The 24,842-nt window shown below is 37.1% G+C and overlaps 2 protein-coding genes across 8 annotated transcripts; both read left to right on the top strand.

Annotated features, from left to right (window-relative positions):
• The first annotated feature begins 39 nt into the window (after positions 1-39).
• LOC112775319 (trihelix transcription factor ASIL2) lies at positions 40-2,066 on the top strand. Its single transcript, XM_072226537.1, has 2 exons — positions 40-743; positions 782-2,066. The coding sequence occupies exons 1-2, from the start codon at positions 577-579 to the stop codon at positions 1,737-1,739; spliced, it is 1,125 nt and encodes a 374-aa protein (XP_072082638.1). The 5' UTR covers positions 40-576; the 3' UTR covers positions 1,740-2,066.
• Positions 2,067-18,407: 16,341 nt separating this feature from the next.
• On the top strand, positions 18,408-21,942 carry LOC112779507 (uncharacterized). 7 transcript variants are annotated; one of them, XM_072226937.1, is made up of 4 exons: positions 18,408-19,204; positions 19,284-19,397; positions 19,477-19,594; positions 21,099-21,942. In XM_072226937.1, exon 1 carries the CDS (start codon positions 18,733-18,735, stop codon positions 19,192-19,194), a length of 462 nt encoding a protein of 153 aa, XP_072083038.1. In that variant the 5' UTR covers positions 18,408-18,732; the 3' UTR covers positions 19,195-19,204; positions 19,284-19,397; positions 19,477-19,594; positions 21,099-21,942. The 7 variants fall into 7 exon arrangements, with proteins under 7 accessions (XP_072083038.1, XP_072083040.1, XP_025679592.1 ...); XM_072226939.1 differs by having other exon boundaries at positions 18,445-19,204; positions 19,284-19,388; XM_072226938.1 differs by having other exon boundaries at positions 18,468-19,204; positions 19,284-19,401.
• Positions 21,943-24,842: the final 2,900 nt, after the last annotated feature.

Genomic DNA, 24,842 nt, shown 5'->3' with positions numbered 1-24,842 from the left:
GTTAAGTAGGTTGAGGGTAAATTGGGGATATCAAACCGGTGACCGCGGAGGCAGGTTGAATGATAACTCAGAACTTGAGATACAAGAGTAACAAGGTCCTGGTGTTTATCATCAAACTCGTGAACTAACCCATACCAATAGTAACGGAAAAGGTCCACCAACTGAGCCGGCACACAGAAACACCAACTAGCCGGTGACGGAATTTCCTCTTTTCTCCAATCACATCCTTCCACGTCAATTCCATTTTCCTCTTCTGTCCCTCCACGTGTCCTGGACTGCCAAACCCTCATCCACGGTCACCGTCAAAATCCACCCCTTCCGTGAAACCACCCAAAAAACTTCAAAATATAATTTCCCCCAATTTCTTTTAAAAAAAAATCTATTGAAAAAGGGTAAAAAAAACGAACAAAACACGAAAAGGCATCGATAAATTCTCTCCGGCCAAAATCAAGAAAAATAAAAAAAGAAAAATGAAAACCCTAGCTTCATCTTCTTTCTCTCTCTAACCTCCTCTCTCTTTCCATCTCTACCAATCGTTACTGTGAAACCCCACGGTAGATCGGCGCCGACGAGTCAATGGACGACGACGATGAGATCCAGTCACATCCGTCTCCGGCGAGCGGATCCCCGGCATCGTCGCCGAGGGAGAACGGCCGGATAACGGTGACGGTGGCGGCGCCGGCACCGCAGCAGCATCCGCCTCCGGCTCCTAATAGCGTGGCATTAGCGCTTCCGATTCAGCAGCAGCCAGCGCCTCCCCGAGGGGAAACGGCGGCGGTAGCGGGGGAGGAGGAGGAGGAGGGAGGGAAGATTGCTGGAGCGAGGGCGCTACGGCGGTGCTGATTGACGCGTGGGGAGAGAGGTACCTTGAACTGAGCAGGGGGAACCTGAAACAGAAACACTGGAAGGAGGTAGCGGAGATCGTGAGCGGAAGAGAGGACTACGGCAAGACACCAAAGACCGACATACAGTGCAAGAACCGGATCGACACCGTCAAGAAGAAGTACAAGCTCGAGAAGGCAAAGATCGCCGCCGCCGGCGTACCTAGCAAGTGGCCTTTCTATGATCGCCTTGACCAGCTGATCGGTCCCACTGCCAAGATCCCCGGCGCCGGTAACTCCCCCTCCCCGGCCACACAGAAGGTTCCGCTTGGAATTCCGGTAGGGATCCGCAGCAGCGGTAATAACAATAATCAGTTCCAAACTCTAAAGAATCAAAATCAGAACCAAAACAAGCAGGTGAAGAACCAGAAGCTCTCGTTCCGGAGGCGTCATCCTACTCATCCAGAGTCTGATTCCTCGGATAGAGACCCACCGTCTCCGGTGTCCAGTGACAGTTTCCCGCCGGAGAATTATGAGCGGAAGAGGCCGAGGATGCAGCAGCAGAGAGAGATGGATATGAACCCAAACGGGCCTAAAGGAAGGGAACCGGTACTAGTGACGAAGGCGAAGGGGAAGAGCTGGGGGTGTGCAGTGAGGGAATTGACTCAGGCAATTCTCAAGTTTGGGGAGGCTTACGAGCAAGCGGAGAGTTCGAAGCTTCAGCAGGTGGTGGAGATGGAGAAGCAGAGGATGAAATTCGCCAAGGATCTTGAGCTGCAGCGGATGCAGTTCTTCATGAAGACACAGTTGGAGATCTCGCAACTTAAGCTTGGTAAAAAAGGTACCAACAACAATGCAGGGAATCACCATAGCAGCAACACCAACAACCACCATAACAATAATAGTGACAGTGAGTGAGACATGACTAGGTTAATTAGGTTCTCATTGCTAGCCCCTTTTCTGTGAGTGACTGTTGTGAACAAGAATGTTTTTTTTTTTTTTTTCTTTTCTTAGTCTCTTTTTAAGTGTAATATGTTTAGTTATTATCCCTTAGTTGTTCAGTCTAGTTAACTTAGTGGGGTTGCTGCTGAAGAACGGCATGGGAAGCAGGTGGAGGTGGAGATGAGGGGGAGGGGGAGGATGCCCAAAATAACCTACTGTCGGTGCAGTAAAATGTATTACTTGTCGTGTGTATTATTATTACCATTCTAAATTATCAATATATGATGACTACTGTGAATGATAGATTGTATTGTACATACAAGATATGCTACCTGATGTGGGAGATCAGTTCTTTTTGAGGTGTTTGGGTTGATTTTTTATTATCTCCCTTACATATATTGTTTTCTCTTAGCTAGTATAGTCTTTCCCTGCACAGTTTCGTGGTAATTTTTTTTTTCTTCAAATGACATGAGGAAATAGGGATGTGATGCTGTTACCAAAATGGTTGATTGATCCTCATCTGAAAACTTCAATCAGAACACGAGCATCTCTTGGCTTCAAACTAACTAAAAGAAAAAGTATGATTGACTTTTGAAACCAATTGATAAGCAAGCAGAGAAATTATTATCACTATATGTCAAATAGAGTTGGGTGTTCCTGATCAAGTCTCCTCGAGACTAATCTTGTTAATTACTAACTTGATTTATCTTCACCTGATGCTGTGCAATGACGTGTTCCAAAGTCCCTAATCTGAAAAACTGATTACTTTTCCACTTTGAGGTGACTGTCTGAGAATTTTCACATTAAATACCCACAACCGATTTCTATTGCAAATAAGAACAAAAAATATGCGTGTAGCGGTGGAGGGGAATGGCTTTTCAATGCTTGGACTTTCTGGATGCCGCTAGGTGTCAATTATATGATTCTATATCAATTACTTTCTCCTTGAAGCCCTCGCTCCTAGTTTTCATTGCACAAATAGTCCTCCCTTTTTTCTTTTTTGATAAATATTGAATTGGCTTAAATCTAGGAGTGATAACATGCACCCTATTCATGGATATCCTATTCAAGCCAATTGAATAGAGTCGTCAATTCGATCTGTAGCAGTACGGATAAGATTTTCATGCAAGTCGAGTAGGGTACGAGTTAAATCTCAACTCTACCTGACGAACCCATACTCTATATATGTATATGTTATATACTTATATAAAAATATGTTTTAAGTGGATGTTGAACCAAAAACTTCTCACTAAATATAAAAAATCTGTAGTCATTCAGAAAAAATCAATTGATAATTTAATATTTTTTTTACAAAAAAGTCAATTCTATTTTAAATTATCGTAAAGTTATATAATAATTGCATCTTTTTAGTAATCCGTAGGTAAGGTCGGATATCCGCGGGTTAAGAATGGATATGGTTAGGGTTGGAATATTTTCTAGAGTTAGGGTTGGATCCAAATTTTATCCTACCCATTGCCACCCCTACTTAAATCCATACCAATCAAGCAAGTAGTACATAAAGCAAACAAAACTGATAGCATACATGTAGAAGTCGGGCTAAATGGTAATCCATAAACTGTTGAATTAGAAGATGTTAGGCCAGCAGAATTGTGCTCAGAGCACAGAAAAGCAGAAAAAAGCCTAATTGGACGGGGGACTACGTTATGGGTTAATAAGAATAGAATACTAGATCTTTATTTCCTTGCCAACATAGCTAGTTAGTTACGGAAAAAAGGGATATAGAAAGGATAGCAATTCTGTTTTGAACAAAGAAGATATTAGTGAGATTATTCTCAAAGCAGTGTGCTTCTTACTCGAATAGGAGCAATACTTTCTGTAATTCCATTTTTCATTATATAATTCAATAATTCATACATTCATTAATACAAATCACACTAGTTTAATTCTGCTATTTGGTACTCTCGTTGAAAGGATGACAAATTCTAATAAATTCAACTGCCCAAGCTGAAATTGCAGCTCTTCAACATAGTCAGGTAGAAGTTTTCAGTCAAATTAGAGCTACCAACACACGTTTGGATGGCATAGCTTTCCTTACAAAAGATCCAAGGTTTATTGAAGAATGTCTTGAGGAAGAAGGACTTTTTTCACACAGATCCAAAATTCATAGGAATAACGGGTCACCTCAGCCATTGACTCGTCCTTTTAAGATCGACCTGCCACTGTTCGATGATGAGAATGTGGAAGACTGGGTGTTCAAAGCTAAGGAGTACTTCAAATGATATCCAGTTTCTGTCGATATGAGGGTGTGTATGTTTTCTTTTCATCTCACTAGTCCAGCTTATTCTTGGTACCGCTGAGTAGTCAATAACAACATTAAACATACTTGGAAATCCTTCCTGGATGCACTGGTGGATCGGTTTGGACAGAGCCAGTTTTATAATCAAAAGGAAAATCTTAAGGAACTGAAATAGAGCAATAGTGTGGCTAAATACCAAAGCTAATTCGAAGACTGGTCAATAGTGTTCAAAGCCAACTCTTAATAGGTAAATCAGGTCACTGCTTTAAGCGAAGATTGTTAATCTCCCTGTTTGTAGATGATTTACAGGATTATTTGAAGTGCGAATTATTGCTTACCAGACCCAACTCTTACGTCACAGTCGTGTCCTTGGCTAGGCTCTATGAATAAAAATCTGCAACAAATCCGAATCATAAATGAAATACAAATATGAATCCAAATCATACTTCAAGTAACTCTCCTAATTCACTTACTACCAATAAGACATAATCACCTAAATTTAATTTCAACCCCACTCCTTTCACCGATACATCTATCTCTAACCACTTAACCAATATCCCTCATAATTCACCCATTAAGAAATTATCAACCTCAGGGATTAAACTAAAAAGGGAGAAGAGATTGTGTTAATACTGCAAAGAGAAGTGGTCTCGGGGCCACAGATGTAAGAGCACTTGTTACTTACTCAATGGAGAGGAAGAAATGTAGGAATTGCTAAAGGAATCAAAGTCAAAAGAGGTGCAAAATTTGCTTGTGGACAACCTGGTGGTGGTGGAATTACGTCAACCGAAACTTAGCTTTAAGCTATGGTGGGTCAATATCAACCCGCAACTTTCAAACTCAAAGGAATGTATCACGGACAACCCGTTATGTTTTTTATTGATGGAGGAAGCTCTCACAATTTTGTTAAAGCTAGTGTGGCTGAGAAATTGAACTTTTCAATATCAAAAACCACTACATTGTAGGTTTTAGTGGGAAATGGAGACACTATTGGCTGTAAAGCGATTTGTGAGAAAGTTCCCTTGGTTATGCAAGGCTAATAGTTCTCTGTTAGCACTTTTGTACTGGAATTATAAAGGGCTAAAAATTGTGCTTGGGGTCTAATGACTGATGTGTTTAGGGTATGTATCTACGCACTACAAACTGCTTACTATGAAATTTGTTGTTGATGGTATTGCAGTAAAGCTACAAGTTGAAAGGTTACTACATTCCAAAGCTATAAGCAATAAAATGATGTAGAAAATGGTAATGGCTAAAGTAGTCACGACTTTATATCATCTAAGGCTGTTAGATGTCATCGAGAATGAGAGAAAGACCCTGGTTTCAACCAACTTTCAGTCAGTATTGGAGGATCACAGAGCAGTGTTTAATACACCCACCAGGTTACCATCCCATCGTGATACTGAGCACCAAATTTAGCTCATACTGGGTTCCCAACCAATAAGTGTTCAACCTTATAAGGACCTTCACTTCCAAAAGGAAGAGATAGAATGACTCATCACATAAATGTTAAAGGCTGGTGTAATTTGAGATAGTCAAAGTGCCTTTTCAAGCCTCATCCTATTAGTAAAGAAGAAAGATAGCAGCCTAGAAGTTTTATGTTGATTATAGGGCCCTCAACACCATTACGGTGGAAGATAAATTCCCTATTCCTACAATAAAGGAAATTCTGGATGAGTTATTTAGTGCTGAATTTTTCTCTAAGATCGACCTACTTGTTCTGGCTATCATCAAATCTGAATTAATGATGTTGTTATTCCTATGACGGCTTTTCGGACTCACCAAGGTCCTTATGATTTTGTAGGATGCCTTTTGGCCTCACCAATGCGCCCTTCACATTTTAGGCTACCATGAATAAGGTATTTCAACCTTATTTACAAAAGTTCATTGTTGTTTTCTTTAATGACATTTTGGTATACAATAAGACATGGGAGGAGTATCTTAGACACTTGACACTCACCGTAACTACATTGGACCAACATCACTCATTTGTGAAGAGGTCTGAATGCCTCTTTGGGCAGCGACATGTGGAATAACTTGGCCATAATATTGGGGATGACAGGGTAAAAGAGGATCAATCCAAAATTACCTCTATTTAAGCTTAGCCAAAACTAACTAATCTTAGACAACTATGGGATTTTTTTAGATCTTACTAGATATTATCAAAAGTTTGTTGCAAAATATGTCCATATTGCTCACCCCTCACCGAGTTACTTAAGAAGAACACCTTTAATTGGGGATTGGAAGAGAATAAGTCCTTTTTAGAACTCAAGGAAGTAATAACTCACACACCTGTGTTAACACTACCAAAATTTCTAAACCCTTTTGTGTTGAGACCGATGCGTCTCATATGGGGGTAGGAGCTTTACTTTCACAAGAAGGACATCCCTTGCTTACTTTAGCAAGAAGCTCAACAAGAGAATGACCATGGGATCAGCTTCCATGCAGAAACTATATGCCATCACGCAAGCTGTTGCTAAATGGCATCACTACCTTCTAGGAAAACATTTTATCAGTAAGACAAATCATTAGGGCCTTGAAGAGTTGATGATGACGCATGTGGTTTTAATTTCGGAATAGCAATATTAATTGATGAAGGTGATAGGATATGACTTTGAGATACAATATTGACTAGAGAGACTTAATTAAGTAGTCGATGCTTTATCTTTCCACCTGGATACGATGGCATCAGTGGAGTATAGAGCTCTATCTATGGTGCAAAATTCTTTGATTCAAATACTCAAGGTTGCTAATTTGCATTGCAAGGAGATGCTGCACTTACATTAGTAGCTACAAGAAGGAAAATTGAGGCTGGATTACATGGCTAATGATGGTACTTTGATGTTCCAAGGTTGGGTTGGGTGCCAGACTATCAATGAATTTGGGAGACCTTGATGTATGAGTTCCATTCCTCTGTGAGAGATGGACATAGAGGGATACTCAAAACTTAGGAAATCCTAAGTGATTTATTTTTATGGCCCCGAATAAGGGCGGATGTGCACAAGTTTGCGGAATAGTATACTAATTGTCAGGTCACCAAATATATTCCTGCTAATTCTCAAGGGTTGCTTCAACCGTTACTTATTCCTCTCAAATCGTGGGATGAGATTTCAATTGATTTTGTTATGCAACTTCCAAAATCAGCTGGTTTTAATGCTATACTAGTGGTAGTGGATAGTTTCAGCAAAGTGGAACACTTCACCCCATTGAAACCAGGTTTTACAATGAAGGAAGCAGCCAGGGAGTTCACTAATTTAGTAGTGAAACTACACGGATACCCTACTGCTATGATTTTGGATCGAGACCCAATATTCATGAGTAGGTTTTGGAAGAATTTGTTTGAACTCAATGGAACTAAACTCCATTTTAGCACCACCTACCACCCACACGGTGATGGCCAAACAGAAGTCGTAAACAGAACCTTGGGGCAATATCTGAGAGTGTTTACTCATTTCTATCCTACTTTTTGGGCATCCTATTTGTCAAGGATTGAATTCTGTTATAACGGGTCCTATCACTTAGTTCTCGACATGTCGCCTCACGAAGCTCTCTATGGCCATGCTATGCGGTCACTACCCGGCTACACCCCCAGCGATAGAGCACTAGATCTTTCATTTCCTACTGACATAGCTAGTTAGTTACGAAAAAAGAGATATATGGGGAGGATAGCAATTCTGTTTTGGTTAGAGAGGATAATAGTGAGATTATTCTCAAAAGAGTGTGCTTCTCACTCAAATAGGAGCAATACTTTGAATAAATGACCATTTATACCCATGAAAGATGAAAACGCTGATATATGTACCCACACTAAATGGAAACTAAACTTGTACCCACGCAAGATGCCCTCCGTGTGACAAAAGTACCTACGTGGCACTCCAACCCTCCAAAGATAGAGCACTTTTGTCACACGAAGGGTATCTTGCGTGGGTACAAGTTTAGTTTCGATTTAGTGTGGGTACATATGTCAGTGTTTTCATCTTTTATGGATATAAGTGGTCATTTATTCGCAATACTTTCTATAATTCTAGTTTCCATTACACAATTCAATAATTCATACATTTATACAATCATCAATACAAATCATAGTAGTTTAATTCTACTAGAAACCCACCCATTGAGTAGCAAAACTTGGATAGAAAATCCAATGTGATAAAATCATGAAAGAAGAAAAAAATATTATACTAACCCAGCAACCCAACTTGAAGGAAGCACACACCAATACCATCTAAGCAATAGACCTATGTCGCCTATCTGACAAAGACCACAACTAATATGTTGGTTAATCTTTTTAGCCATAAAAGAAGCCGAAGACAACTTATTATTAAGAATAACCTTGTCATAGAGGTCCAATATTGACAACGAGATAACAAAAATAAAAAAGATAAAACGCAATGACCCACGACCTTTTCTTCTCCCCACCAAATAGGGTACCAAGCCAAGACTTAAGCAATAAGCACTCTTGTATATCTAATTGGGGAGTACCCAGAGATCCTAGGGGTGGCAGTGGGGTAGGTAGATGTGAGTTTTTGTCCTATCTGACCTTGCTCCGCCCTTTTTTTACTTAGACACTACTCGCTCTAACACTACCCGCGAGTAGTAAAATATTGTACCCTAACTCGCCTCCACAAGTATCCCCTAGCCACCCTTATATTAATTAAATGACACTTTAAAATTTACATATTTTATATATAAATTAAAATAAAAACATAAAATTCATTATTCATGCAATGTCAAATAACATGAAATTAAAAAAAATAATGTCTGATTACTAAACAAATTTAACATCATAATAAAAAAAATTAAAATATTAAATATAAATGAAATTTCAATCCATTATTCTTTGTCACTTTCTAACTCTTCATCATCACTAAAAGTGTAAAAATCAAGATTTAAACCTGAAAATCAAATAAGATAGCAATTAACAAATTAATTAGTATTATGTAAAAAATTAATATAAATAAAGATTAAATAATATATGTGTATCTTTAGTCCCCAAAGTTGCTCATAACTAACTTTGGCCACACACCAACGCTTCAATTATGTTTTCTTTGAGCTCTGCACATGAGAAGAAATTACATGACCACTTGTACTAAAAGCATATTCAGAAACAACAGTAGATACTAGAATAGCATATATATCCTTGGCTATCTTTGCAAGAACTTTAAATCTCATCTTGTTGTTCTTCTACCATTTCAAAACACTAACGTTTGAATCATTTAGATGTTGAATTTCCTCCTCAAGATAATTATCAAACTCAACATTTACATATGAACTCCTCTTCATTTTTCTTCTTTTAAGATACACCATATAATTATCACCACCAAATATGCCTACATTTTTACTTTCATCAACTTCTTTTGTACCAATATGTGACATATTTTTAGAACTCATTCTTTGATTATACTCATTAATTAACTTATTACATAGCAGTTACAGAGCAAATATATTCATCATGGTTCCTGTTTCCTAACAATAGCTTCCTAACATAAGTCGCAGTTACAGAGTAAATGATAGACCAGCAACTATATCTAAATTGGAACATGAATTCTAATTCATGATGAAAATAAGATTCAGTTTCACAAACAACATCATATCAAGATTCACAAATTCACAGCAAGATTCAATTCACGCATAAATTCACAAATTCACTCACAAATTCAAAACAAGATTCAAAATACTCACAAATTCACAACTTCACCAAGTGCAGATTCACTCATTCACAATGTAAGAGAGAGAGAGAGAGAGAGAGAGAGAGAGAGAGAGAGAGAGAGAGAGGGACTTACCTGAAGACAGCAATGCGGCACAGAGAAAAGGGACTCCGGTGACGGAATCACAAGAAGCTGCGATGGCGACTGCCGGGCTCACAACGACAAGTTTTAGAACAAATAGAGAAGAACTTACAGCGACGAAGTGCAGATTCACAATGCGTGTGTGTGTGTGTGTGTGAGAGAGAGAGAGAGAGAGAGTGAGTGAGAGAGAGAGAAAGGAACTTACCTGCAGATGACGGCGTGGCGACAGGCTCGGAGGAAAACAGCGATGCGATTAGAGGAAAGGAGCAACGATGACGAAAAAAAAGGAAGTTGCGACGACAACGGGCTCACCACGGAAGCCACCGGAGCAAAGACACATTGCAGACAATGATAAATTTCTCAAACGGTGGGTTTTCTCGGTGAGGGCTGAGTTGTGAAGAAGAAGATCCTGAGGGCTTTGGGAGGTAGTGATTTGAGGTAGGGGTGCAAGTGACAAACCCTGAAATCCTAAAAATAGTTAAATATTTTTTAAATTTATTAATTTTTATATATTTTATATCATATTATATAATATATACTCTGGGACAGGTCGAATATCTGTGAGTTTAGCTACTCCTGCCACCCCTAATACATCCTCATTCCACCAAAAGTTCAAATACGTGCACTAAACCCTCCACGACAATGGACAACTAGGGGTGGGAATGGGGCAAGTAAGGGTAGGTTTTGTGCCTAGCCGACCCCGCCCCGACCTATAATAACATGTATAGAACCTATCCCACTCCTACCCGCGTGTAGTAAAAAGTTGAATCTTAACCTGTTTCCGTGGGTATCTACCCCACCCCTATAATTATTAATCTAATGAATAAAATTAAATTTCAAAATTTATATAACCATCATCACATATATAACATAAATTAAAGTAAAAATTTAAATACGATACAATATTATTAATTATTTTACTAATTATTTTACATATATTATATATATTGGGGTGGATAGGGCGGATATTACCTAAACATGACCCGCTTCCTCCTTCCAAGACCACGCCCTGCTAAAAATTCACCCCGAACAAGTAGGGGCAGAATGGATACCTGTGAATTTGAGTAATGTTGTCATTCCTATAGACAAGGGAAGAATAAATTCAAAACAGCAAATACATAACACACATGTGGAATCCAAGAACCTCTCTCTTGGTTGTTTTGCTTTTTGACCGATGGGAACAGAGAACTTCTTTTGAAGAAGTCCTTCTTTTTGTTGTTATTTTATATGAATAAGTATTAATTCTTGGTTAAAGAAGATTCTTTATTATTTAAAAATTCTACTAATTTGATTATTTATTAAGTAATATTTATCTATTAAAGTAATGTCCCAAATAGCCTCTAAAATTTTTAACTTGAATCAATTAAGTCCCTCACTTTTTAAAATGACCAAATTAACTTTTAACTCGCGAAAACATGAATTCACGTTAGTCCAAAACTCACCAGCAATTTTAATATTGTTGATGCGTGCTCTTAAGTGCAGTACGCTGATGTGGACAAATAATGAGTTCAACTCAAATTAGTATCCAAAATTTGTTTAAAAAACTTAAATTAATCCATTATCAATTATCTTCATTTGTTTTGGTATGTTCATCGTCTCCTCTTTTCTACTATTCATTGTCTCTTCTCTGAAGTTCGTCTTATTTGCTCTTCTACGTGAGGCATGATGGGCGATGGTGATAGAATATATATGTAAAAAATAACATAAATAAAAATAACTAGTAAAAAAAATTATAGTTTGGCAATTAAAAGTTGGATAAAAAAAGATCATTAACCATAACTTGTATATTAAATTTAAATTATATATAATGTAGGCCATAAAACTTCAATAAGGATTCAACTTAAACTAAAAAAAGACTTCATTAACATTAAAAAAAAGATAACTAGAATGAAACCTTACTAACTAAGAACAATTTTAGTGACATAAAAGAAGAAGATAATTACATAAAAATGCAATGGTAGGAACATAGAACCATTGCTGTTGATAGAGCTATACTAAATATAATATTTTGACCGAAGTTTAACAAAGCAAAACTGCATTGTGCTTTCAAGTCAGTTTTAGGAAGCGCCCCTTCTAAAGGGGCATCCCACACGCCGCTTGCTTTTTGATGTCGTGGCATTGTTGCAAATTAACACGTGGCGGTGTACGTGACAGACTCGCAGAAAGAGAAAAAAAAGGAGAAACCTGCAATCGTAGAGTTCCCGTTTTCTATTAATTACATATGTGGCTGGAGTACTTGTGGTAGAAATATAATATAGGGTTATTATATGAGTAGCATGTAAATATTTTTTTGTGGGTAACATTATATTTTTTGTCGAAAAGATGGCCTGTTTTAGCTGGGCTTTGCAATTTATGATTTTTGGAGTAAACGGAATGGTTGAGAGATTTAAGAATTGGGCTTTTAATTACTGAAAAAAAAAGAATTAGGCTTTCTAGTAGGTGTCTGCAAAAACATATTTTGATTGTGATGCATAATAAAATGTTTGAAAGTACATTATCAAAAAATAAATCTTTGAAAGCGTTCAGTTTCTTCCTATAATACAGATTTTATTTGATGGTAGATTGAAGACCACAAAAAAAAGAATTAATTGTAGATTTTAAATAATTGTATATGCTTCTAACCAAAAAAAGAATTGTATGTGGTTCATTAAGCACTAAACGAAACCCAGGCTTCCACACCACCGCTGCAAGGATGGCCGGCGTCTTTTGTGCTCCGGAATCACCGTCATCAGTCTGTCGTCGGTTCTTCTTCGTCGGTCGACAAACGCACCTTATCAGCATCGCCGTCGACGTTCACTTCCTCTTTAGAAGTTGGTTTGTGTTGCTTTCCTTGTCAAGTTGATTGCTGCTTCAACCATAGGGGATTGTGAAAATTTTTTAAGCTGTGATTAACCATTTGTTTGGGAATTTTCACTTTTCCGTTGATGGTACTTACCACTATGTGTATAGAAACTTAGCCTTTGATTGTTGGAGCAAACAAATATCAAATTATTATTGTCAGCAATGGTGATTTTGAGGTATTTGTCACTTTGTTACAGTGTTTTAATTATTCCTAATAGTGTTGTGGTGTTGTTTTTCTGTGTTAATTGTTATTGTTGTTGTGATTTTGAGTTCATGTTGAGGTTGTTTTTATTGTAATTGCTATAACTTGTTAATTATTTCTGTCTTATAATTTGATATCATTTGTTAATTTGTTAAGTTGTTGTGTTATTAATATATAATTGTTTTTGTCTTTGTTCAGTTTGTGACTCTCATGTATAATCTGTCTGATTGATAATTTATAATCAAAAAGTACTTATTGTAACTTTGTTATCTCATTATTGAAGTTGCTGTTTGATGGATTCATAATATTTTAGTTGATATAGTTCTATTTAATTTCAAGGTTCACGATAAATTATAAATATGTTTTATTACATTTATTTATACTTTATCTATTAATTTATTATAAAATGGTTTTGTTTGGTTCAAAACCTTGGATGTTGTTTTTATAAATAATAAGTGAGTTGTTGGGCTGGGCCGTAAAATCGAATCTAAAGAAATTTTATTATAAAGCAGGTGGCCTCTAACCAATACATACATTGCAGGAGATAAGAAACACTATAGTAGGTCAAGCATGGAAGACCCGATGCAGCGATATCTTTTCTTCGCCGTGACGAAGGGCACTCGCACCGGTGTCTTCACGAGCTGGGAAGACGCTAGGGAGCAACTTTGTGATTTCAATTTTCCAGAAGTCCATGGCTTTAACAATTACCAACAAGCTGTGTTGGCCTTCAATGCAAGATTGCGGAGCATTATGGCTGAGAAATGTGAAACTCTGGAAATGATGGGTGGATCCGCCGATGCTGTGTGTGGTAAAAAAGGAGGCTCAGAGTGTGGAAGTTTCTATGGCCGTCTAAGTGTTTCTTGTAAGTGTGTTACTTTTTGGTGTTACATTTTTGAATTTATTGGAATTTTAGTGTGAAGATGTTGTTGTTGTTCAAATAGGGCTGCCAGTCATTCCACAAGAGGAGCTGAATACTAAATTTGCTATAGTGAATAGCATGGAGGATTAGTTGGTAAAGCTTTGCTATGATTCTGAAATTCCTGCTCCTTGTTTCTTCAAGCAGGAGAGATATTTGAGAGACCAAGGCCCATTCTATGGCTTTACCGTGGTGGTTCCTGGTGAACCATATGAGGTTGAATTAAATGCCAAGGGACAATTTTCTATGGTGTAAAAGGCTGCCCGCGAAGATGCAGCAATGGAGATACTTGGTCAAGTGCTTGATATCATCAGTAAGGAGATTAAAGACTATAGTTACTCAAAAGTTAAGCTTCTTCGTGATAGTAACAATGCACTTCGGGCTAAGGTCGGTCAATTGGAGGATGCTTACGAGAAGCTTAAGGCTAGTTATGAAGCTGCAGTGAACGCTCGCATTGAAGGTCAATCTCCGTAACTTATGTTTGGTTGAATACATTATGGTGTAGTACGTAGGATGAGGGTGGTGGCTTAGTAAATTTAGTTGTTTTATGTAGGGGTTTGTAGACTAGTTAATTCTGTTGTAAGTTTGTGTTGGTGTTGAATTAATTAATGAAAGTAGAGTTATGTTGTAGTAGTATTTGTGCTAATATTCTACTATGAAACTGGTGATAGTGAGTACATTTTTTGTGTAGTATTGAGTACTTTAAAATTTATTTTATGCTCTTGACAAAGGGTTAAAGTATGCTTCATTGAAAAGGTTGTTTTGTGTCATTGTCTCAGGAATTTTATTATAACTTGAATTATCTTACAGTGCTTTTGTGATTGCGGTGACACAAGCAAATTTGGCATAACATATGATGTTTTTAGGTCGATAAATTTATGCGGTACTTGAATTAAGATTCAACTAAGAATGATTTGAATAATATTTACACAAGCTTAAATTCTAATAAAGGCTAATACACAGTAGTTTTTAGGATGTAGACTTAAACATCACAATTAACTGTAACAAGTTGAAATAATAAAATAAAATTCTAAATGGATTTTCAACTTGTAAATTTACCTATTAAGGATGGCTAGGTAAAGCACCAATAAAGTAATGGTTAATAAGAAAATGGCAGCTGCATTAACAGATATACGTGGAGGCTTAGTTCCCCATAATAGTAGAGGACCTTTAGGCAGCAAATCCTGTTGTGTTGGTGGTGGTGGATCGGAGCCAGGGTCGTAGCCATCAATAATTGGTGCATAAGGAACCTTGAGCTGAGTGTGGTCTTTAGCAGCACCTTCTATTAGACTGCCTTGGAGGTGGTCTTCAACATACCATTCAGTTTGAGCTCCCATGGTTTGGCTGATGTACTCAGTCCATGTTATTCTTGCATCATCAATGTTTTTGAAGGATTGGTATAAGTTACCACTAAACTCATCAACTTGTGCATGGCATGCCAGCCAAGTTGTATAAATTCCTGGGTTCTTCCCACGAAAAACCACATAGACTTTCTTGTTTTGTCTCACCATGATAGGTGAATATTTGATGCAAATTGTTTGTGGAATTGTCTCCCTTGGTGGACTTTCCGTTCTTATAAAGGATAATGGAGGGTGTAGTTAGGTGGAATAATTAATGAGACCATTTAATTCTTTCATGGCCTCACAAATATTTAAATAAATATCTTAAATAAGGCACCTCATAAAGCTGCTATGAACTAAGAAAAAAGTTTGTCTGTCTGATACAGTCCATGGACAGTGGTTACCCAGGAAGGTCTGCTCTGATTTTTTTTGTCTGCATATGGAGACAAAAGATGTTAGCAACAAAGTATACTTTGGCGGGAAAATATATGGAGGGAATATCATGTTATATATACTATAACATAAACCTCTGCTATTGCAACCTTCATTAATTCATAATCTTGTGATAGTTGCACATGCAAACGTTGAAGAGGTTCATGACCGCTCCTAATAGGTGTCATTTTTTTTCATGCATAGTAAGTTGAGTAGTGTTGCTACATGTAGGTAAACTAGGGTGACATTGTTCTTGTATGATGTTCTAGTTGTCTCCTTTGTAGGTCTCCTGCGTATTCACTTCATGGAAAGGTATCTTCCAAGAGTGACGGAGATGGCAGCGGCATTATGTTGTCGTCACAGCTACATGAAGACATGTCCAAATACATTCTTGACAGTCCTCTCCCGAATGTTCTGAAGAATCCAACACTGTGGGGTGTTAATGCTAGTGACATCGCTAACATGACTGCTCCCGACTCCGACGAAGATGAATGAGGCAGTCAATTAACAGCTCCCATGAGGAAGAATAGGAGGCTATTTGATACACCAAGGGGAACTGCATCATCCCCTGCCAAGCGTTCCAGAGGAGCTTCTTGTGCTAAAGTGACTCGAGTAAGTTTTGTTCATGTCATCGTTGTTGCTGCATTTAAGTTGAAGTTTCCCAGTTGTTGATTGTGGGACCTTGTGGCAGAAGAGTACGAAGACGAATTTCAAGCCTCATCATGATATGGACCTTAATCGGGCTGATACTGTGCTATTCAAGTTTTTGTTTTCCGATGGGCACCCTTTAGAGTAAGTTATGTGTAGCTTACCAAGTTGAATTTTATTATATGATCTGTTAACACCTTCATTTCATTAAAAGAAGCCACCATTAATCGGAGTATCATTTCATGCAGAGAGACTCTAGTTAGGATGCGCGAATATTGCCTGACCAAGCGGCAGATTCAATCTCTCGTGCCCGGCCGTGAGATTGATGGCAGGGTTGTTGAAATGGTTGCGATGCGGAATGCATGCTCGATACAACACCTGAGACATGCACACTACTAGACTCTTCCTCCCAAATTTGCTGTGAGTGATGTTAAAGATATGTGTTGAAACACAACACTAATTGGACTATTATCCGTGGAGTTCTGATAATGTGTTGTGTTTTTAATAAGGATGACATGATCCGAGGTGTATTAACAGAGGAGCTCGTTGAAACATATGTTCCATTCTGGGTCAAACCAAGTAGATATCTTGATCATGTGAGTAATAGCTTATTTTCAACCTAGAATGCTCTAAATTTGGAAGCTCATATTTATCATGGACTCGATATATTATATCATGTCAAGTGAATATTAGTAACTAATCTTCATGCAGAGACTGAAATAATTTTTTTGAAACTAGCATTGCCAGCCTTTAAAATTATATTTAAGAGAAGTGAAACCTTTTATTTCAGATTTAAAAGACTGCAATAAAATTTCTTGTCGTATTCCTTATGACTAATAAAAACCATAGTATTTGTTGAATAATTTTTTCCTATGGAAAAACTTATTTATTCGTTCTTTTATTTGATTGTATATTTAGAAATAATTTTATTTATCAGTTATAATTTAATAAAAATACTTTCCTACGACTTTTGTTTGAATATTCTCAATGACCCGAAAAATATTTTTTAAACTTCTATCACTCTCGAGTCTTTTGAACAAATAAGCAGTATCTTAAAATTTGCGGTTGCACACTACGGTTAATCATTTTAACGTGTCATTGTTTTAGATATTCGTTTCCGTAGAAGACATCTTCATGCACTGGTGGTGTATGGTCGTTGACTTTCCTAACCAATGTGCTTACTTATTGGACTCGTGGCCAGAGCCAAACAAGGTCACTGATAGGGAGAAACTTATGCGGACAATGGTAAGGGATGAATAGTTTGTTTGTATGTCTTCTACATAGAACAAAGAGTTTGTGGTTAAGAGTAGTCATCATTGGTTTTTAATTTCCAGCTAGGGAGGCTTCATGAGGTGATGACTTCTCCAGCTTATGGACCTGCTGCAGTTTACACTCCTAGCAAGCTTCCTGACTAGCCAATCCGTAGAGGCCAAGGAATCCCCAACTGCAATACAAGGTCATTCTTCATGGTCATTAGAATTTCATTAGTTCCCATTAACGGAATATCATGGTTACAACTCTGCTTCTTGGGTGATATCATAGTTACACCCTGAGGAAAATTTCAACCCATTGCAAATAAGTGGAGTGGTAATATCACTTGCCCCACCATCGAGGCATATGTGTCTTATGTTATAGTTTCTTTAATAGATATATTTTAAATATGTGTGTGTGTGTGTGTGTGTGTGTAAGACCCAAGACTTTTGAAAAGTCATATTTTGAACTAATATCAAATTATATATATATATTTATAGTTTTAATTTTAGAAATTATTTTTATTGAAAAATAATTAAAGGCAATTAATTGGATTTGAAATAAAAATTAAGGTTTTTATCCAAACTCTATACTTATGGAATATTTTCCTATTTATGATCTAAAGTTCTAAGAAATTCGAAAATAATGAGGTTTGGCTATTTAAATTAGAATTTTGTCTAATTTTATAATTATTGAATTATTTTTTTTATGTTTAAATTATTAAGTTGGAAGTTATGAAATAATAAGAATTTTATATGATTTAATTTTAGATAATTTATATTTATATCATTTAATACCTTAAGTTTAAAGATAAAGAAATTTAATTATATTACCATGTATTTTCAATTAGAATAATTCATTGAGAATCAATTAGTATTTTTATACCACAAATATTTTAAAGTAACTTTAGAGATTAAATTAGTTTTTTTTAAAAAATTAATACTCTATGCTCCAATTTTATTAAAATAATCTTATTCAAATTAAACCCAAAATCCCCAATTTTATACACAAACCATAATTCTATTAACACACTTTTTCCCCTATTCCTAAATGAAACCCTAGCCGCTACTTTTCTTTTTCCTTCAGCAAACCTACACAAAATACAACACCACACAACTCCTTCAGAAAAGAAAATGAAACAAAAAGGGAAGGAGGAGAGGGATCCACGGAGAGAAAAGAGAAGAGGGGAAGGAGGAGCATCGCCGCCGCGCCACCACGCCTCGCCGTCGAGCTCATCCCGCCGCCGCCCAGCTGAGCCCAGCCCACCGCTAGTCACTGCTGTCGTCGCCAACAATGGAGGAGAGAGAAAGAGGCGAATGCGAGGAGAGAGGGAAGGAGCTCGCGAAGGAGCTGTCGCCGTCGAAGCTGGGTCTGTCGTCGTCTTTGCGGGTTTCGGTCGTCATCGTCGTCTCTGCCGTGAAGCCCGTCGCCGCCGTCCTTCTCGCCATGAAGCCAGCGCCGCCATCGTCATTATCATGGATTGCTGCTGCATGTGACGCCGCCGTCGCAGCCTCGGAGTCCGTCGTCGTCAAGCAGAACGACGGGCAGAGAGAGGATCCCCAGGGGAAAGAGAGAGAAACCAGGGAAGGCCGCGACCTGTCCAGCCGCCGTGCCCAGTCGCCGCTCTCGTTGCCGGCGCCATTTCCGTCTGAACCATTGCTAGATCCGCCGCTGCTGAAGCTTCTGGCCGCGCCTCTGCGTTGCCGGAGCTCCACGCCGCCGCCACTGCCACCAAAAACCACCACTGAGGCCTAAGTCTGTTTGGGTAAGCGATGCGTTCTGAAATCTTTAAATTAGTATTTTTGTTTTAAATTGTTTGAGGATCTGAGGTCTTGGTGTCATAGGATCGAGTTACGGGTCTTGATTGCTGAGTTCTATGGCTGCTGCATACAGCATCAAGGTGTTGTGTCGTCATCGGGGCTGTTGTTACTCCATTTTCTCGATCATTCGTAAGCCCAGTAAGTCGTTCCTTGTTCCAAACTCTTAGCTGATGTTCTGTTATAGATTATTGAGTTTTATGCGACATTAATGTTTTAGGTTTGAGCTAAGGCTGTGTTTAGAGGCTGTGGCTACTGCTGGAACGGTCAGTATTGATGCTGTTGTTGTGGGATAAGAATAGAAATGCAGTTTGTCGCGTAGTTGAATCGCGAATGAGGTAGGGGTTTTTCTTAAAATCTAATTTATATTACAGAGTTGTGATAAATAGATATTAATATGAGAGAACATATGCCTGTGATTATAATTGTCTTCTAAATGTGGTTGTTTGCTGGACTGAATGACTGATTGTTTGACTGCTTGAGTAGTTTGTGATTGCTGAAAAGAAATTAGTTTGAAAGGTTATTTAGTTGATTATTATGAAAAATGGTTTTTCTTGGTTTTGAAGCTATTTTTGATGATGTAAAGGAATTGGCTTTGGAAATGGTTTAATTTTGAGTTAGTGACTTTATAAATGATTTAGTATTTGAGCTGGTTTGATTTTAAAAAGAGATTTATTATGGGCACTGATTCACTTTGAAAATTATTTGATATTGGAACTAGCCGAATCTTGGAAAATGATTGAGGTTTTGGAAAGGTTTGAGAAATGTTTGGATGGGACCCGGAAAGGGTGGCAGAATCCGAGTTTTAGAGGAGATGCTGCCGAAATTTTATAAAATTAGAAGTTTCATTTGAAGTAGTTATTTTAAAAGGTTTAATTTTAAGCATTATATGATTTAAAAATACTTCATTTATCAAAGAAAAGTTATGTTTTGGATTGAGAATTGTTAGTGAACGAAACGGAAAGAAGGATGATGAGGATTGATTTGAAATATGATTTTTGAATGAATTTGGAAATGGATATGGATTGACGAATGATGATGATATTGAGAATGGCTTAGATATTGATGAATGATGAATGAATTATTTATATGGCTTATAAATTTGAAATATCTGAGATACGAGGTTCCCTGGATTAAGTGCCGTGGCTTGCCACCACGTGTACCAGGTTGAAAACTCGATACTCTGTTGACCCTACGACGTAAGTGTGACCGGGCACTATATAAATTCCCGGGAATGTTACCCCCATTGAGCAATATTGATTATTTGAGAAAAAGCTATGCATAGACTCTTGGGGATGCACGTCGGGGGACAGTCTAAGGACAATTCAGACTTGTCGGGTTGGCTGGATAACCGACAGATGAGCCTCATCAGCCATAGGACAGGCATGCATCATATGCATTTGTATGCTTTGCTTGGGTTTGAACTTGTTTTGGTTTGCCTAATTACTAAACTGTTCTTAACTGCTACTTGAACTATTTGCTGTAACTGCTACCTACTTGTGCTTTCCTTATCTGTCTTGCCTGTGTTTGTCCTGGCGTGCTACATTTGAGAATGAACTTGGATGCTGAATTAATGATTGTGTTGTTTGATTGCGTGGTTGATTTCTGATTGAGATTTTTCTTATAAGAAAGGAAAGATTTCGGATTTCTGAAAGATTAAACATTGTTTCTTTGAAAAGGGTTTTGAACGATTTCCCATTGGTTTTAAAAGATTCATAAGACAATGATAATCACTGAGCTTGAAAACAGTTTTCTTATTGAATATCTTCTTATGACAACTTTGAAACTCCATGGTGAGACTGCGTGGTTAGGTTCTCACCCCCTACAGCTTTACCTTTTCAGGAACCGGATGAAGAAGCGTTAAGAAGAGTTATACTGCGTTTGGTTGATATGTTGTTGTATTAATTAGATTATTTTCTTCCCTCGTCTTTGTTATTACAAGTTTGTAAGAGGGATAGGAATTGTATGTTTTATATGTATATTATATTATGAGTTATTATGTAAGGAGTCTTGTATATGAATCTATGCCTGTTTGTATTTTTCTTGAGATAAAGTGTTTATTTCCGGTTTTCAAGGAAATCAGCGATACAGTGTCGAGTCACAGGCTCCTATTTTAGTATTTAGTATGTAAAGTAGTCGTAATACTCCTTGCTATCAGAGTAGCGCAGCCGGAAGCGTGACTTCTGATAGTGAGGGTATTACAGTGTGAGTGTGTGTGTGTGTGTAACGTAGCAGAAAATTTGCCTAAGCTGTGCTTGTTTTGATAACGTCTCCAGCTTGATGATTATATTCTACGTGGGAAAACTGCTATTTTGCTTACTGTAGGAACATTCAATGCAGTTGCAAATTTGGTGAGAATTTGGGCTGCAGATTGGCACGGAGGTGTGTAGGCATGAGCATACATGGGTACCGTTACCAAGTCATTGACAGTCGTAATTTCAGATGGACTAAATTTATAGTTCGCTCCGTGGAATGTGATAAGTCCATGGCCTAAATAAGCTCATTTGGATATGAAAAATGACCCAAAGTTAGCAGCAATGTTTAGAATTTATTAACTATTTCGTATTATTTTGTGTGGTTTGTAACTGTAATATTTTGTGCAATGACAATAGCTGTATTGGTTATTAAATTTATCCGGGAACTTAGCTATAATTATTAATTATCTTATATGATTTCGTTTGGTTAATATTTTTGTAATTTTTTATATGCTATATTTTTAGTACTCTTATATGATATGTTTTTTATACTCTTATATGGTAAATTTTTTATACTCTGAATAATCTTTTTTAATATGCTATAGTTTTTTCCTAATATTATTACTTAGTATAAATTTTTGGTTTAATTAGTTTCACCTACTTGCATCAATAATTTATATAATAACAACATAGCATAATAATCATAGCATAAAATTTAGTACTTTTATTTTATTGAATTTAATCTTCATAATGAAATTATAAATTATTCGTAATATTATTATTCATGATTAATTTTTTGTTTAATTAGTTCCGCCTAATTGAATCAATAATTCATGTTATAAAAAGATAGCAACATTAAACATAGTATAAAATTTAGTATTCCTTTTTATTGAATTTAGTCTTTATAATGGAATCAATAATTTATATTACAAATAATACTAATAATAGAATACATAATCATTCAGTAACACACCAAAAACAGACTATACAAATCAAACAATAAAACAATGAAAAGTTCCATAAAAATTAAACTTATCCTCATGACTGTTAATAAAAATTATACTTATCCTCGTGGCCCTTTATAAAAATTAACAAGTTTACTAATTATGTATACCAATCTTATTTGTTTTTACTCCTTTAAAAATTAAACTTATCATCATGGCTGTTAATAAAAGAAATTAGAAAATTAATAATTTTAATTTTAGAAAAATAAAAATTAACTAGCATTAACTCAAATCCAATAATAAATAGTCACCAAAAAAATCCAATAATAAATAACATCTATCGTTAATAAACACTTGTGATTATTGGAAAAAAATAAATTTAAACAAAATTTGACAAGAGTTTTATTAATTAAAAACTAATAAAAATATTTGCATATTTTCATAAGTAACAATTTGGTATATATCCAAAAAATTCTTGTTGGCAGAGTCTTAACCAACCTCTGCCCAAAGAGACAAAATTGTGCATGCATCTTGAATTTGTGCTTTTGTGCCTTTTGTCGGTATATAGTTTTGATGGATTGACGTGTATCATCTAATGTTTTCCTTCTTAAATTATAGAAAGATTAAGAAACTCAACGCTAATTACCATTCGTTAGCACTCGGTGTAAGTTCCAAGCAAAATAAATCTCAACATGATTTGGTTTGCACCCCTCGATAGATGATATTAATCTCTGATCGACTGCTTTGACTGGATGGATTTTGACATTTGTAAAGTACTGCAGGCAGATTAGATAGTTTCGGTAACTTGTTTGCTGCATCTTTATCCTGAACTGATGACCCGCTTATCTGGGAATGGCAATGCTGCTCCCCTGGCCTATACGAGGTTTAAAATAGGCATCATGAAGAAAATTTGACAACACAGAAATGTCAAACCACTAGAAAAGTCAAACCACTAGAAAACAGCAGCACATATAAAAATTAAAATATTTTTCCTCTATAAAGAGGATGTGAAGCAAGCATACTATACCTACTTTACTTGTCTTCCATGGAGGTCCACTCACTCATATCCAGAAATGACGATGTTACTCTAACAAACAGAGACATTGAAATGCCTGAGATTCCCCAAGGAACCACCCGCACACAGCCGTCGGATAGTGTAAGTAAAATTTTTTTGCAAACATGTCATGTCTTATACAAAAAATGATGCTGAGAACTGTGTCATGTTTCTTCATTATTCCAGACTAAAGCTACGTGCAACTCGGAGCTCATCGCTGCTGTTAAGGACCTTGCTACCGCGGTGGATATGTTGGCCATGAAAGTTCATTTGTTTGAAACCCATCATGCCAAGATTGAGGTTGGCATGGAGCTTTTGTGTACTACACTGCTCCGTGTTGAAGAGATTACTAACAAGATTGCAAGTGCCAAGATTGTGGAGAAGGTTACTATGCCCATTGCAATATCTGACGAGGAGGAGGCGTCTCCAGTTGGTGGATCTCGTGAAGGATGTAGCTCCAAAAGATCTAGGTGCTCCAAAAGTTTATCACGCAGACCATCGTCGAAGGTATGGTGACGATATTTGTTCACTAGTCATAACTGTGGTATTTGAAAGGAGACTATCAAGTAAGGAAGCCAAATAGATTTTTTAGCACTTCACTGTTGTGTCTCCATTGCATGGATTAAGAGCTTGGCAAGACATAAACTAGTAATTGATTAAATACAAATGAATGTGTTATGTATGGAAGAAAAGATTTCATTTCTCCGCAACTTAAATATGGTCGGTATTACTTATTCATTATAGTGTTATTTTAATATCTTGAAAATTTTTAAATATTTTCTTTATGTTAAAAAATTTAAATTTTTTGGTATACAAAATTATTACTTATTAGTTTTGAGGATTACAAAATTTTTTGACATCTATTTTAAATTATTTTGTTAAAATTGTGATGCTGAATGCAATGGGTTGTACTGACATGAACTCTCCCTGGCCCCAAACAACCCTTAGGAAAAAAAGAATATCACATATGTTCAAATCAGGAAAAAAATGTACTTTGGGTATATTGGCCTACAATCTTCTTCACTTGGATACCCTTTAATGCGCGTAGGGCATCGGCCACGGAGCCACACGAAAGACTCTGGCTTCATTGGTCGTTAGTCACGAATTGGCCACAAATTTCACAACCACCAATGGGCTACACCTCAGCTCGAGTTCTCTTTCTCCAGCCCTCAGTGGGGTTAATTTGACTGGAAACAAGGGAGTCACAGAGATGCCTCCACCTCTCCTAATCGGACGACCAACGATGATATTCCATCAGCCAAGGTTTAGCCCTCCTGGAGACTTGGTAAAAAATGATTCAATTAGGGGCCATGGAAAGAGTCGTTTGTCGACGCGCTTTGGTCTCGTCCAAAGGACCGGGCCTGAAAGAAATTTTTCCAGTGACACTAGTAGG

The sequence above is a fragment of the Arachis hypogaea genome, chromosome 19 (genome assembly GCF_003086295.3).
Source record: "Arachis hypogaea cultivar Tifrunner chromosome 19, arahy.Tifrunner.gnm2.J5K5, whole genome shotgun sequence".
NCBI lineage: Eukaryota > Viridiplantae > Streptophyta > Magnoliopsida > Fabales > Fabaceae > Arachis > Arachis hypogaea.
The sequence above is the reverse complement of the archived record's forward strand: the minus strand, read 5'-3'. Positions and strand labels throughout refer to the sequence as shown.